A 16,970-nucleotide genomic window follows, 5' to 3' on the forward strand; every position below is an offset into this window, starting at 1 on the left:
GAAGCTACTGTAAACACTCGAAATATTGCCAAGATTTTTTTTAAAATGTGATGATACGAAGTTGCTTTATAAATGTGAAGTTGTATTAATAAGCAAGGTCAGTAAAGTCACTTGCTGAAGGCCCAAACAAGTAATCCAATAGACAGTGTTATTTTCATTGCCCCATTGGCTCTAAAGTCTGTGGCTGCATTTGGTTGTGGCAGCTTGGAAAACCTGGAGCACTGTCTCTGTCAATTTAAATCTTGACTCAATGCCCTTCTTTCACTTTTGATTTATTTAAGTTAAGCTTGGCAATTGTTGTCACTACATCCCATCCCTTGCTTCAAACTGGCCTCAGCCATCAGCAGCTGGAGATCTCAAGAGGGAGAAAAGCTAGTGAACCATGTTCCCAATACATTTTCTACTGATAACTACCTTCTAGTTCTGTGATAACTTTCAAGTGGGTGAAGTCTGAAGGAAAGCTGGTGAGGTTTCTGCTTAAATAGTTCACAAACCCATTCTTCCTGCCCACAACAAAAAGAAACATAATTATTCCTACTCAGCAGTGAGGTCTATTGCAATCCTGTAGACACAGAAGTCTTAACCAGACTCTTCCACATCTTCAACTGTTAACTAGGCATCCAATGTCCTGTTCACTACTGCAAGAGGTCACCTCCCGCCTTACTTTGTAAGTAGCAAGAACTGCAGAAATATCATTGTAATGTGTAATAGCTTGCTCCAAGGATATCCCTTAATAAAATGTCTCTGAAGCCTCATCTCTATCATGTGCCCATTATAAAAAGCAAGTCTTCAGGCCAATTTCTCTTCATACTTTTTCTAGAAATGGAGGTTAGATTTTAAAAAACAAAAAACCACAACACTTAAAGAGGCATTATTGCAATTCCCCATATTCCATCTTTTCAATCAATGGCTTAAACAAATATTTCCAGTATAATTATTGCACCCTCTAGTGGCCAATATTTTTAGCTTAATTGGCTTCTGCTAACCAATTCAAGGTTATGAATTCTATCAACACGATCAAGGTCCTCAAAAGATACCTTTCGTTAGAAATGAGGTGTATTTACATTTAAATGGGTCAATTGCAAGTATGAGAGGAGAAGTGCAACTTATCATTAGTGTAGATTGATTAGGAAAAATCAAAACTTCAACTTTCAGAGAGGACAACTTTTTCTTGTTACAGAAGCTGGCTTTCCGGAGTTGAGAATTTGAACTTTTTGTACTTCACAGTACTCTCCTACATATGAAGGTGTATTAGTCCCCTTCCAACTTTTTAAAGTGATCTAGGTTAACTGAGATAAAAAGCTTTGTGCTAGTTTTATCATCATTGCACAAAATGTTAAATCAAAAATTTTAAACTTCTAAATGTGAGGAACGTAGTACTTTGTTCCCAAACATGGTTAATGACTGGCTCACACATGACATGGACAACATATACTCTACACACGAAAGGATTCAGGACTCCGTTTCATGCATTTTGTATGAATGAAGGCCTATGCACATACATTCAGTTAAGTATGCCATACCCATGCAGTCAATTCTTTCTGTAGCAGTTCACATAGGTAGGTTGTATTCATCTATGAATGTACAAACCACTGAAGTTCACTTCTGCTCCCTAGTGTCTTAAGTGTACGTAATGGGATAGCGTATGAACTGGCCCTTAAGAGGCACATTGTGGTGACTGATGAAGCCCCAGTTCTAAAAATCATCTTTATCAAAATGATGCTCGTACTAAGAACAGCAACTTAGTAAAATATATGTAGATACAATACTACAAAATGGATACTACATTAAAAAGTTATAATAGGTCTCAAGGAAGTTCACTAAAATTGAAAGATTTTCTTTATTTAAAACACAAAAAACATTTACAGCATGCAGGTAGTTAACTATATGGCATCTTCTCCAAACCATTTATTCTGCAATGCATCCTCATGTATTGAGAATAAGCCACTGTGTTTGTAGGCAACGTTTTGTCCTTTCATGTCTAAATTAGAGTTAAAGTATTTTATCAGCAATATTATGCAAATAATTTAGTTGATCTCCAAGAATAAATAGTGTTCTTACATGTCACTCAATTCCTACCCTAAGCCATTTTTAAAAAATGACCTAGAGGAATGAAAAGCTTAGGGACCACAAATCCAAACAGCAACGCATTTAGAATTCTACTGCAGATTTTAAATTTACAAAACCAGAAGTTGTCCTGTCCATGTAACCTACCATAGGTGTGCTAAAGGACTAAAATAGGAGTTCTTTTGAAAGTCTAAGTTGCAGTTCTTCATAAACTTCATAATAGGTTAAAATAAAATAAAAACTTAGGTATAAAAATGATGTACATTTTGAGCTACATGCTAGTTACAGTTTATTTAACTGCTTAATTACACAGCCATGTCAGCACCAAAACCCGTGATACATTACTTACAGGAATGAAACTACCATAAACAGCCATGAGAAAATATCCTGCTTCATTTTAGTATATTGCCAGGAAACCAGAGTTCAACAGTGTAAACTGAATCGGGACTGAAACTGTATGGTTAATCTTGAGAAATTGACATAGGCCATTACAACCGAAAACACTTACAAACATTTCTTAAATATTCTTTTATCTTTGTACAAGTCCCCTCTTATGTTCCAGAATTCTTTTATCTTAAGTTTGGAGTGTTTAATTCAAACACACACACACACACAACCCAAGTCTATGTTATGACAATTGCAATCTAACAAGGGTCTGGATGATTAAAAAAAAATCCAGCCTCTAAAAACTATCATTAAAAAAAAAGACAGAAATCAGAAGTTAAGGAATAGAAAAAAGTCTACTTTTTCTATTACTAAGCTCCATCATAATACAAATACTTCCATTTGTAAAAAAGTTAGTCAAAGATCTACAGAAATATACCCACCCACCCGAAGTGCCTGTGAATATATTGTAGTAAGATATAAAACTGGCATTAATTTACTCTGAAAAAGCAGTTATTCAGAATCTCTCCAATGTTGCAAAGTTTCTCCCTTTGCCTCCTACCAATCTAATGACTAATGAGAAAGCCTTCTAAAACCTTTGGAATAGATCAAGCAGGAACTCCCTGTCAAAGGCATTATCTGAACTTCATGGCATGTAGTTTCAAGTGCTCCTTGGTAGGGCAAAACTGCCAACTGTTTAAACCAGGGCTTAGGACATCGCTTGGGGAAAAAATGAAAGGCAGTTAAGATGTCTGACAAGATATCTGGAGTAACACACATTTACAGAACTCTAGATTTACAAATAAGTTACAGTACAGTTTCAGTGTAGCACAATTTCCATACCCATCCGACATTTCTGGCCATTTTAAACACTTACTTTGCTTCCTTTATTCATTTACCTTGTTCCATTTATTTAATTAACTCACATTGCCTAAGTCAAATTGGTAGTCTGAATAAAGTAAAATGCAAGAAGAATTCTACAGGGTCCCGATTTCGCCCTCTGGCAGTTAACCAAATGTATACAGCTCTGGTGACCACTAACTGGCTCATCAAGATGAAGCAGAATGTTTTCAACCTCATCACACCATTCTGTGTATAATCAGGAACAGGACAGATGAAAGTCATTGCCAAGTCTTTCCATGTAAACTTACATTTACTACTTGCTATACAGTATTAACTCATTAACCTGATAACAGAGATTGATTTAATCAAACAGTTAAGTAGCCTCGCCAAAACATAAATGTTTAGTTCCATGTTCGAGACTTCAGTGCCTAAAGGCAGTCATAAGCACACCTCAGTAATTGCATACTGTACAAATAATTTTAGTCTTTACTCTATACAGCCATTCAGGCAAACTTAATGTACAGTGCTGCTCTAATTCAAGAGTGGGTCAAGTAGTGTTATTAAAAGTGGTAAAATCAAAACTTACTTCAACATTGTTCCACATTCCCTAAGACCATTAAATATACATAAATTAAGCTAGGAAATTTTAACTAAGATGTTGCTTAACATACATTCAACTTGGCACAGTGCAGACTAAATTTAAGACGTGAAAGACAGATCATGTAATGAGAGCTACATTTTAAGTTACACGTCAATTATCCAAGAAGAACAAGTTTTTTTCCTAGTTTTGTTGGGAATCAATTAGCCAAATTAAGCCAGAATAAGGAGAGCTGTACAGACCAGTATAAGTTTATACAATTTTCAAAAAATAATCCTACAGTCCCCAAGGAGAGACAGAGATCACTGCCACGGAATGACTCTCATTGCGCGATGTCCAATCCTCTTCATGCTGCATTGTACCAGCATCTAGAAATAGCCGGAGAAACTTATGCAGAGACAGAAAAAAAAAAGGGGGGGAATTAATACAATTATAATCGAATACAATGTTTAATCTTCACAGTATTATTCATAGCCATTTATATTTATTCATAATTATTTACAGTCCAATTTTGCCCTATGATTTCAGTGGAAAAGCTAATTCGTACCAAGGCGAATACACAACGACGGTGTCACCATTGTTTACTAAACAGTGACTAGTTTAGCAATCATTTTAAAATTAAGTTGTACCCCACACACGTGGGTGCATCATTGCACAAATATATATGCATATGTATAAATCACCCATAAATCACATGAGCACACAAACTAGCCTGATTCTTCAATTTATATGAAAGCATTCCATTAGAAATCTTAATCTTAGGCGCAATGTTTTTTGTAACTAGTCCGAAGATCAAGTTTAATCTTCTTCAGATTGGTGGCATTATGATAAACTATAGCCAGCACACAGACATGATCAACACACGAAACAAATTCTGAACTTCTGGGGACCATTTCAGCACCTGTTTAGTTCTGAATGAATTATGATTTTTCTCAGCCCATTTGTTCAAATGAAGATGCTGTGGATTCCCACAAATACTCTTGTGTATCTAGACTTGTATTTAATATTCAATTAAAGATCCATATTCTGTGTTTTCAAAGGAAATACCAAAATCATTAGCTGAAGACAGCAAGTCAAACAGAACAAGTAAAAAGCCAACCTCGATCATATAAATTTATGCTTTCTCCTGCCGGGTTCCACCTCCACGTAGGGCAACTGGCTGGCTGTTTTGAGTAAAAGCACCTCCCCCACGAATTGCACTTGGATGAGTTGGAGAAGCTGCTGGATGTTGACCAGGACGAATAGGCTTAGCTGCATGAAAAAAAAATGCAATTGTTAAAGGGAAGTCAAAGCCATTCAGCTTATTAGGAGTGCTTGAATATGCTTAAAATCACACTTTATAAGGCAGCAAGAAAAAACACCAAGTTCTAGGAAATAATTGTGATGCATTTCTATTCAAGAAGGCCTTCTTTGAATAACTTTTCAAACCTTTAAGCTGTTCTTTTTTATTAGTCTGTTGCAGGAAAAACAACTAACATGACTAATCCTGTGGAAATAAAAATAAAAAAGGAACAACGGCACAGCCAAAAAGTTTGTAAAAGTGGCTCATACACAGTTTAGAATTAGACATAGTTTTGTGGTACACCTTAAAGATTAATTAATGTATTGAGGCATAGGTTTTGTGAACTGAAAGCACTTCACAGTACTCTAGCCCGCAAAATCTTACCCCATAATGAATATTAGTCTTTAAAGTTCTTACTGTTAATGATGTTTATTGTTTTATATAATTGTAAGTTGCTTTGTAAAGAAATTTTCTGAGAAGTGGGATAAATTTGTTTTAAATTGCTTTGATAATCAAAGCCAAACAGCTATGTAGTTCAGATACCTTCTAACTCTGAGCTAGAATATCACAAAATCTTAATTTTTCTTAAATATCACAAATACAAAATCAAGCAGCTCTGAACTTTCTGCAAAGATACCCATTTCATAATTCTGTGAATATTCAAGTTACCAATTTTATATTGTATGTATTCTCATAATGACCTCAGCCTGCTCCTGTTGGACTGTTCCCTGCCTTGAACTGGCAAGTGAACAACCTGATGCCTGCTGTTTTACTCTTGTTTCATCCGATTTTATTAATGATTTTGATTTTATTTCCTAACCACTTTGGAAGGATATGTATTCTGAAAGATGGGACATTGGTACATAAAATAATAATGAATAGTGTTTGAGGCAGAGTTAATCCTCAGGCGAATGGGAGGGCTCCTTCTGTTGGCAGAGGGCACTGGGATCCACTGGGATCCAGCCAGAGGAAGGGGTTAGAGTGGCACTTTCTGCAGTCCTCAGTACCAACTCACACTGTTCTGGAAGATTCCCCAATTTTCCAGCACAGATTGTCAGGGGCATAGGAGACTGCACGCGGGAGGGTGAATTGGAAGAAATTGCCTCCCTCCCACCTGCAGGGTTCATCCAGTTTACAGAGTCCACAAATATCATCATCACTATTCCTTGCATATTAAGTCTTGTGAAAAGTCCCGTGAGTGTACACTGCTCAAGTATCTAAATACACAAGCTGCCCTATTTCAGTAATTGATGCCCTAATGAAGGCAGCAATCAGGCACTCTCCACTGTGTCTGGGTACAGGTAACAGCTTCATTTCCTCCAGCTACCAAATGCCACCATTGAGAACGGAGCAAGAGAAAGCAGTTCTTCCATTGTGTTTAGATTGAACTCCATGTCCTGATGAAGTTTGTAACTATGAATTTAGTACTCAAGTTTCCCCTTTTCAGCTGATGAGCATGATAAAAATTCTTTAAATATATAAAATACAGCACTTGCTGCTGTAGCCAACAGCAACCATTCTGCAACCACTTCTACTGGTTAGTAAAAAACAAAAAACAAACAAAACAAACAAACAAAGGACCCCAGCAACTCCATACACTCTAATGGACTTACACACCAATGGATGTGCTTGTAATCTCCCACCATTTTAAAATCCAGGTGTATCACCAAGTGATAAAAAACAAGGCAACAATAATCAAATGCCTGCCATATTTGTAACAACTAATGCTCTATTTTCTCTACTAACCAATCTGTGCAGAATGTGCCTTTCTGATCATATTCTTTGACCTCACAGCTTCCTTAATACGATCTACTTCTTGCTGGTATCGCTTGCGATCACGGGATGCATTCTCTTTGGCTTCCTTTAGTGCTGATTCCAAAGCTTTAACTCTCTCCGCTGTAGCTCTAAGCCGTTTCTCCAGTTTTGGAAGTTCACAGCGAAGATCTGCATTATCACGTACCAGCTGGGAAAATACATACATGCATATAAATACATATGACTTTCCTGTCACAAGGAAAATCTTATTCCTGTCCTAGGTCTCTTCACTATAACCCTGCATAGCATTTTTTTTTTTAAAAAAAAACCCATTTTACAACATGTGGCATACAGTAAAAAAAATAAATATCTCAGCTATTCCCATCACAGTTGATAACATTGTTCATATTGATAATGTTCAACTCTAACTGTAGCCACAGTCAATGCATATGAGGCTATCATCAGCGTAATGTTTCTGATTTTGCCATTCTGTAGTGTGAAATATTTGAGGAAGATGCGTATTTTAATCTAGAGTATGGAAGATAAAGACCACCCCCCAATCCTTTCAAAACCTGAAAAAGAAATTATGGAAACTCAGAATAGCATTTTCCACTAACATGGTTTGAATGGCTTTCTAAAACTTCAGCGGCCATTGAAATAAACTTTCCTCAAAGAGGTTAAATATTCAAGTTAGCCATATCATGGCCATCCTTGAGTTTTATACCACACACATGCATGCCTGTGCCAAGCAGGAGGGGAATTTAACTGCAAAAACATTTCTTTGGGATTCAATATCCTGGATTTCTGTTATGAATGCATGAATAGCTGTAGTAGGATGTTGGCAAATTATATCAAATAAAGCAAGGTCAGGGGGTAGTAACATCTGGCCAAAGAATTACTGATTTTTACCCATTAATACATCAACTCAAAAATGACTAATAGTTTCTTACAGCAATTCAAAGAAACTAACTTTTAAGCTAAAGGACTTAAGGGTCTACAAAACAAACAAAGCTATGGTCAATACGCTTTTACAGTCATGGAAGCAATAAAGATGTAAGAATATTACAGCTTACCTGTTTATGGACTTTTGTGAGCTGTTCAAGATTATTCTCAAGAAAAGAAATCTTCTGCTTTTGAGCAGCACTGCCCCCAGTGTCATCTGAGTCAATTTCTGCACTCTGTGGTGATAAGATAGGCAACCTAAGTTTAGATTCCTGAGGTATAAAAACCAACATGACAATGACTTTGAAATAAAGAATTGTGTTTCATATTACCTTCTTAACTCTGGTAGCCAAATCTTGAACAAACAGTTTTCTAAGGTTGTGCAAGGTCTGGAGTTCTTTGGCCTAACAACATAAAATATAACTTAACTGAAGTATTCGTAACTGGGAAATTCGGTAATTTGAAAGATATTTTCTGAATATATAACTTACCACAGTTTCTTCCAAACCTTTCAAGTCTTGTCTCGCTTGTTCTCTCCTATCTTGCATAACCCTGAAGTTAACAAAAAATATTAAATGTTTTAATGACCACTTTTCTCCCAGTCTCTCCCCCAAAGTAAATAAATAAATGACTAAATAAAGTGTAGTAATGCAAAACCTAAAAACCTAGGCTATGAAGCATGAAACCAGACACACAAACCAAGCACAGCTGTTCGCACATTTAAAAGCTATACATTTAAATTGGATGGAACAAAATCCCTGCTCGCTTGCTGAAGCCCAAAACCTCATGGGAAGGAATTCCACAATACTTTGGAACCAAAAGTATTTAACAAAGGATGTTAGAATGCTTTGTGAGAGGATGAACTTGCACAAGAATGAAGAACTATTATTTTGGAGGTAAGTGGATTGGGATATTAGAGACCACTGAATGTTAATGGGTGAAAAGGAATCTTCTTGGTCACTTTATATAAGTATATCGTTAGAGAGAATATTAGATGTGCTTCCTATGTTTCGTCCAACCCTTTATATTCATTATTTAAAATGCTGAAGTAATTCAGAACAGTGTTACATCTTTATTTTATACACGATAGGGTAAACTATAAAATGAAACTTAAAACTGTAAATACAGAATGCTATGAATCTGTGCTATAGGCTGTCAGGCAACTTGGTGAAAGCCTTTTTAAGGCAAACATGCCATTATTCCAGTTTTCTGGAATACATTTTCAGTAAAACCTATATACATTTGAACTACTGCCTTAAAATCTAAAATACACATTATACTAGCTTTCCCAAAAGTATGCTCCAAACCTCCAAATATGTCAGTAATTTTAAAATAGTCCATTCTTTCCTGTCCAGTCTCTGGAATACTCCAGTTTTCACATATCACTGACATGCCCAGATTTCCATTTTTATTTCTACTTACGTAAGTTCATGCAGTTTCCTACTTTTCTCTTGATCAGTAGCTTTCAGCTTATCATGCTCAATTCTGAGTCGTTCCTGCTCAAGCATCATCTTCTGATTTTGACTGAACATAGAAAAATTGATAAAGCAAGAGATTACCACAACACTTCCTCATCTTGCGACACATGTCACTAGTCACCAATATATGTCCGTTGGGCTAGAATGGGCAGCTACATTTAGAAAGATTTAAACAAAATCTTTTTTAAAAACACCACATCAATATTGGCTTGAACTGAACATTGTTATTTACTTCTATGGTGGTAACATTAAGCTCCTATAACATTAGGGGGGAAAGTTGCAAAATCAGCCTTGAATCAAGGTGAATGGATACAGAAAGAAGGATATTTCTACTTTTCTGCACTGCACCTCTGTGAGCACAAACAGGACTTTACAACCTCCTACAAAAGACTGAAGAGTTTAAGCATATCAAATAAAGGTGAGTCACACATTTAAAGAGTGATTTACAAGGCATGCCTGTATATGTCTACAGAAGTGTAAGCTCTAATGATTTCAATGCGGCTTAGTCCTGGGTATCTGGGTATAGGATTGCAGCCTTAAGTTTAAAATGCTATTCCCCACCTTCCCATAAAGACATACAGAAATGTGCAAAACTTACTCTTGTAGGTCAGTAATTACTTTCTCCTTTGTATCAACCTCATCTCTTAGGCTGCTAATTTGCTTCTGATGAGTCTCACGGTGACTTTGAATCTGCTGCTCAACAGCTTGCTGAAGAACCAAATGTTCTGATTATTTTAGATCATTATAGAAATTACATTGTTGAAGAAGCTCAATTTGAATAATTAGTGCTCACTAAAAGTTTACTTGCCTTGACTTCATTTGCAGTTTGAACCTTGTTTAAGTGCTCCTTCTCATTAACTTTTTCTAATGAGAAAAAAAGTGATTTAAGTTACTGGACGCATACATGTTTTTTGAAATCACAATCTGCTGAAAGATCATAGCATGCCATTCCAAAAATATTATGCACCTTACAGTAATAATATAAAAGCCCTACAGATCAGGCCAGTATCCCATCTTGAGTATCCAGTTTTCAAACGTGGCTAGCCAGATGCCTCGGGGAAGCTCACAGGTGTGTGTGTGTGTATACATATATAGATATAGATATAGATGGATAGGCAAAATAATTACTGTGAACTGATTAGACATCTTAGGATATTAAGAAGTATAAAAGTAATATAAATAAAATAAAATGAATTATCAAAGCAATTTAGTAAATCTCACACCCCACACTATCATCTCCACATTACAGAGACCCGGGGTAGATGATAGCTTGCCAGAGGCCATGAGATCTTGGCTGCCATGAGATTGAACCTAGGAGTTCCCAGCTCACAATTAATGCTCTTAACCACTACACAAAGCATAACAGTAAAGTAATTCATACTTTGGGCTCGAAGCTCAACTAGCTCTTCATTAAGGGAATCCACAGACTCTTCAAGCTGTCTTTTCTTCTGTTCTACATTCTGAAGGTACTCTGTAAGTGACTTGATCTTGGCTTCATGCTTCCAGGATGAAAATAGAATTGATATCACAATGTTACATATAAACAGACTCAACAAAATGTATGTCTGGGAAAGTATCTGCAGGAATACCGTGTACTTTGAATAATCAACAATTCATCATACACTGTGTAGCACTAGAAAGCTATTGTTATGATACACTTCTTATTCTATCAATGGTATACAAAGTATACAATGGTATACAAAATCATTTGCAGTGATTTTCTTTACAGAATAATAAAATTTGATTTGTCTCTTATTTAAAGTATTAGCTTGCGTCACATAAAAGCTATAAGAGTGTTTTTAAGAGAACCTAACGATACACTATGGAGCAGACATAGCAAAAACTTAACTGATAGTCACACAATTGAGAAACATGGGCCCAGAATTTGGAAATCTGTTACCTATCATTGACCAGCTTTTTGATGTTCAGAAGAACTAGTATTTTTGCTAGCGAGTAGCCCGTACAATTGTTGCCTTTGCATATTAATCATAATAGACTCTTTATAGCAGCAAAACTGTGAAGCCAAGATGGAAATCTAGAAGCTGTTAAGTCAGCCAGCCACATGTTTGCTATAAATGTACTTTACATACTTCAATAGCTATAAATCCAGTCCCAGTGGAAAATATCACATTAAAGCAAAGTGAATTGTTTATGTTCCAACAATGTAATTCTAATATCTATTGGGCCAGTTCAGGCACAGCTGCCTCAATAGATATCTTATCAGGAATGAGCAAGTGTGCTCCTTCACTATGCTCAATCACTCCTGTTAGCTCTTCCTGCCAGCCAGAGGTGCTGAAGTAATCAAGAAGCCTCCAATTATGGATGGCTTACTATTCCAACCAAACTGGGATCTCTGACTTGTTGCTCTCCTAACAAGCCAAAATGATAAACCAGGATTTGTTCTTGGCTTATGATTCCAGCGAGATAGGAGAGGAACAAACCAGTTCGGAAGTAATACTAAACAAACCACCGCTTCCTGATTTGTCAAGCCACTCCTGTTGGCAGGAACATCTAGGCAAGAGTGACTGAGCAGCATGCACAAGCATGTTTGTTCATTCTCCAGTAAGCAAAAAATTCTAAAATATTTTTGAAAAAGCCTTTTTTGTTTCTATACTAGCTCACTGGCTAAGTATAATGATTCCTTCATTTCCAACATTTAGACTTTGAGTGCTGTTGCTTATATAGCCAACTGGCACTGCCCATACACAAGAGGAAAATAAAAGCAGACCTAGAGGAACCCCAAAGTTTGCAGAACTACACAAAACATTTAGAAAAACTAATTAACAGGGACCTCAAAAGAACTCAATAAGGGCCAGGCATGCTCACTGGCAACAAGATGCCAATCTTCTGTTGGTGGAACAGGATGGAAAAATGCAGGTTGCTTACCTGTAACTGTAGTTCTTCGAGTGGTCATCTATGCATTCACACATATGGGCTTTGCGCCTGCGCAGAGACCAGACCGGAACCTTCTATAGCTGAGTGGAACGTTTTTGGCGGGAACCCCTCCCCCACGCTACCGCGCACGTCCATGGGGTTCCCGCCCTTACCTCAGTTTACAGGAGTCCGACATTGTGCCCCCATAAACATGAGTGTAATTTCAATAAAGTACATTCCACATATAACTGTGCCATTTGTAAGTCTCACACCACCAAGTGGGGATGGTGGGTGGGTTGTGTGAATGCATAGATGACCACTCGAAGAACTACAGTTACAGGTAAGCAACCTGCATTTCTTCTTCGTGGTCTCTATGCATCACACATATGGGCGAGTAGCAAGCTGACATATCTTTGGAGGTGGGTTGGTGCATCATCTGAAGATCTCCGAGAGCACTGTCCTTCCAAACGAGCAGTCGTGCCTAGCACGGGTGTCCAAACTGTAGTGCCTAACAAACGTGGATGGAGTGGACCACGTTGCAGCTCTACAGACTTCTGTCAAGGGAACACCTCTGCTGAAGGCAACAGATGTTGCGACAGCTCTGGTAGAATGAGCTGTCACAGGTTTCACAAGCTCTAGTTTAGAGATAGAGTAAGCAAGTTCAATTGTCTCTACAATCCAGCGTGACAGTTGCTGGCATGAAACAGGGAGTCCCTTATAAGGCTCACCATAACAAATAAACAATTGCTTTGTTTTCCTAAAACTCTCTGTCCTAGCCTTGTAAAAGGCAAGAGCTCTCCTTACATCAAGTGTATGTAAAGAAAACTCAACAGGTGTTGTTGGATTCGGAAAGAAAGCTGGTAGAGTGATATATTGGGACAGATAAAAGGTTGACACTACCTTAGGCAAGAAGGCAGGGTCTGTGCGTAACACAACCTTATCTTTGTGAAAGATAGTGTAAGGGGCATCTATCCTGAGAGCTCTAAGCTCACTTGCATGTCTAGCAGAAGTGATGGCTACTAAAAAGACAGTCTTGAATGTTAGAAGCCTAAGGTCAGATAAGGCCATGGGCTCGAAGGGCTTCTTTGTCAATGCCTGTAACACCACTGATAGGCTCCATGGTGGAACGATACTCTTTACTGTCGGTATCATATTTTTAAGCCCCTTTAAAAATTTCCTCGATGTTGGATGTACAAAAGGTGTAAAACCATCCATGCCTCGATGAAAAGACGTAATAGCCGCTAAGTGAACTCTGATGGAAGTGAGTTCGAGTCCCTGCTGATAAAGTGCCAATAGGTATTTGAGAATCAATGACAAAGGGCAGGATTCAGGTGCTTGATCGTTTTCCAAGGCAAAAGTTTGAAATCTCTGCCACTTTGCCGCGTAAGATTTTCTCGTTGAAGGCTTTAGTGATGCCAACAATATATGGTCTACAGTTAAATCCTTGGTACGAGAGGAGGAATGGATGATATTCTCCATGCCGTCATCTTGAGGGTCGACAGGTTTGCGTGTCGAACCCTGCCCTGGTGTCGAGACCACAGTGTCGGTATCGGCAGGAGTCTGATGTAATTCCCGTCCGACAGTCGAAGGGCGTGGGAGAACCACGTCTGTCGAGGCCACCACGGTGTGATAAGGATGCAGTCCGACCTGTCCGACTGGATTTTGGCCAGCACCTTCGTCAACAGTGGAAACAGAGGAAAGATGTAAAGAAGATTTCCTTTCCAGGTTCTGGTGAAAGCATCTCCTAGCGAGTGCTTTCCTCTTCCTGCTCTGCTGCAGAACCTGGAACAAGCTGCGTTTTCTTCGGTAGCGAAGACATCGACAGCAGGGAGGCTCCAGTACCGAAAGAGAACGTCTCTTACTTCGGTATCGAGCTCCCATTCGTGGTCGACGTGGAAAGACCTGCTGAGGGCGTCTGCGATGATGTTTTCCTTGCCCGCTACATGGATCGCCATCAGGTGAGTATTTCTCTTTATGCACCAGTTCCAAATCCTGAGTGCCGATCGATTCAGAGGATGAGACCTTGTCCCACCTTGTCTGTTGATGTACGCCACTACCGTGGTGTTGTCCGTCGCGATCAGGACGTTTCGGCCCTCGATCATTTGTGAAAAAGGTTTTATTGCATTCTCCACCGCTAGCAGTTCTAGGTGGTTGATATGATGTTCCCTCTGGGAAGGAGGCCAACGGCCCTGAGCTGTGAGGGAGTCGCAGTGTGCTCCCCATCCGATCAACGATGCATCCGTCGTGATCGTTACCGAAGGAGTTTCTTGCTGGAAGGGAACTCCTTCTAGGAGCGTCGACATCAAAAACCACCATTTCAGAGATGCCCTTACTTGCGTCGGGATCGACAGGTAAGTTCGCCGGGCATCGTGTCGAAGATCAAAAGTTCTTAAAAACCAGGCCTGCAATATTCTCATTCTGAGTCTTGCAAACATGATGACTGCAGTTGTAGCTGCCATCAAGCCTAATAGCCTCTGAATTGTCCATGCCGAGACCTTTCGGCGGCTCTCGGTAGCGATGGCTAACTCTTGAAGGGTGCTTGCTCTGGTCGAGGGCAGGTATGCTCTCCCATCCCGAGACGATAGGGTTACCCCTATGAAGTCCAGCTTCTGCTGTGGGGTCAAGATGGATTTCTCCTCGTTGACCCACAGACCCAACGAGACCAACAGGTTGAGGGTGGTTGAAATGTCCGCTACCAGATATTTTTTCGTGACCGTGAAGTATCGGGAGAAAAACCCCTGGTTGAGTTCCTCTGCGGGTACTGGAGAGATGGCTCCTTTCGCTAGGAGGGTCTGTACCTCGAGAAGCAGAGGAGGGGATGGCGCCGTTACTTTCACCCCCGAAGAAAGAGGAAGGACATCGAGCTCGATGGCATACCCCGAGTTGATGATAGTGAGCACCCAGGAGTCTGATGTTATTGACTCCCATTGATGGTAATGTGGTGCTAGGCAGTTCGCAAAAGGAGGTGGATCTGGGATAAAGGAGTCAAACCCGCTGCTTCTTAGAGAAGTCGGGCTGACGTTTGCTTTGGAGCTGTTGTTGCTGCTGCCTCTGCTGACCTTTCGCTGTCGACAATTGTTGCCTGGCTATGGCTGAAGCTTCACTCTGGAAAACTTGTGCCAGCTCTTTTTTGTCCTCTGGGAGATGTTCACATAGTGATCCTATTTTCTCCCAGAGGAAGAGCTGGTATCGTGCCATGGTAGCCTCGTAGGCTGATGCCCTGATGCCCAAAGAGGCAGAGGAGTAAATCCTCCTGCCCATATGGTCCAACTTTCTGCCTTCTCTGTCCACGGGTGCAGAATGTGCCTTCTGTGAGTGGCCTTGAGCCGACTCCACTACGATCAAATTAGGTTTGGGATGTTGGACCAGAAACTGTACATCTTCCTCTTGGACTCAATAGAGGGTCTCTAGCCTTTTCGATGTGGCTTGAGTCATAGCCGGTGTTTTCCAAGATAATTGAGCCGTTTGCTTTAAAGCATGTGGAATAGGGATGGCAAGTCGTTGGTTGGTTGTGGACTGGAAAACGTCGTAGATTGGATCGACGACCGATTCATCCATTTGCTGGATCTCCAGTCCTAATGCCTGAGCCATTCTAAGCATATGGTCAAAAAATCTGACCATATCGTCGGAAGGGGAAGAAGGGTCCTTGTCATGAACCTCATCTTCTGGTGAAGGCATCGATGGAGTAGCCGACAACCCCGACTCAGAATCCGATGGGTAATTATCCTCAGGCAAGGATACTGTAACCACCTGGAGGTCTACATGCTCCGTCGGTACCGTGGTAACCGCGGCAGTCGATGCCGATGGCTGCGTACGGTGTCGAGGCGTCGACACCGTGGACGTTTGGTGGGCGGGCGGTGGAGGCAGCGGTAGATGACACATCCTCGTAGGCGGAGGGTGCGCATAATATTCTTCTTGAGGGTACTGGTGGTCACCCTGGAAGTATCGTTGTTGTGGGCGATATCGATCCCATACATAGTCACCACATACTGATTGGGGATAAGAGTATTGAAAAGCTCCTTCCCATTGACGCCTTAGAGTGTGCCTTGGCGAAGGCGGTAGAGGGATTAGTCCCTGAACTTCTTGCAGCCTGGCAGGCTCTCGGAAAGAGGCCGCTGAAGCCGAATCCCGCAACTCGCCCTCCGATAGACTGGGAGGATGTGTCGGTACCGTAGCCATCGGTACCGACTGGGATCTCGATACCGAGGGAGGCCTTGGTATCGAAGCGGTCGGTATGGCAGGAGGAGTAGAGTGACTCCTAGCCAGTTCCGCCGCGCGGGATGACCCTAACGAGGGTTTTTCCGCGTCTCGCTTCTTCTTCTTCTTCTTTTTCTCCATTTCAGAAGAAGATTTGGGAGTCCGGGCCTTTTTGGAGATTTTCCTGGCCGCGGAACTCGCCAGTGACCGTCCAGGCGTTAGGGGTATCTGAGCCCTATTAGCCGCTCTGGAATGTTCAGGCACCTCAGTGCAACGGTCATCAACGGACTTACTGGCTGCCGTTTGTCCAGGCGTTAGGGGTATCTGAGCCCTATTAGCCACTCTGGAATGTTCAGGCACCTCAGTGCAATGGTCATCAACGGACTTACTGGCTGCCGTTTTGTGCATCCTCGAAGATTCAGCCAAGACTCAACTTTATGGCCTTCACCTAGGCACAGGACGCACAGGGAGTGCCCGTCAGTTGGAGGGAGCTTAGCTCCACATTTCACACACTTGCGAAATGGGGCCTTAACTGCCATACGGCTAAGCG

The 16,970-nt window shown here is 40.3% G+C and overlaps 1 protein-coding gene across 2 annotated transcripts in view; it reads right to left on the reverse strand.

Annotated features, from left to right (window-relative positions):
- Positions 1 to 1,821: 1,821 nt before the first annotated feature.
- The window catches only part of KIF5B (kinesin family member 5B), a 46,327-nt gene continuing 31,178 nt past the window's right edge, over positions 1,822 to 16,970 (reverse strand). The window contains exons 17-26 of one of the 2 annotated variants that reach the window (XM_063125279.1): positions 10,731 to 10,848; positions 10,158 to 10,213; positions 9,948 to 10,057; positions 9,294 to 9,395; positions 8,363 to 8,423; positions 8,204 to 8,275; positions 8,003 to 8,107; positions 6,921 to 7,137; positions 4,992 to 5,143; positions 1,822 to 4,279 (exon numbers count right to left, since the gene is read on the reverse strand). In XM_063125279.1, the coding sequence (XP_062981349.1) occupies positions 5,007 to 5,143; positions 6,921 to 7,137; positions 8,003 to 8,107; positions 8,204 to 8,275; positions 8,363 to 8,423; positions 9,294 to 9,395; positions 9,948 to 10,057; positions 10,158 to 10,213; positions 10,731 to 10,848 (978 nt within the window). In that variant the 3' untranslated portion in view covers positions 1,822 to 4,279; positions 4,992 to 5,006. Of the gene's footprint in view, positions 4,280 to 4,991; positions 5,144 to 6,920; positions 7,138 to 8,002; positions 8,108 to 8,203; positions 8,276 to 8,362; positions 8,424 to 9,293; positions 9,396 to 9,947; positions 10,058 to 10,153; positions 10,214 to 10,730; positions 10,849 to 16,970 lie in introns of both variants that reach the window. The other variant, XM_063125288.1, reaches the window with a different exon arrangement.

This window comes from Elgaria multicarinata, chromosome 1 (assembly GCF_023053635.1).
Source record: "Elgaria multicarinata webbii isolate HBS135686 ecotype San Diego chromosome 1, rElgMul1.1.pri, whole genome shotgun sequence".
NCBI classification, from domain to species: domain Eukaryota; kingdom Metazoa; phylum Chordata; class Lepidosauria; order Squamata; family Anguidae; genus Elgaria; species Elgaria multicarinata.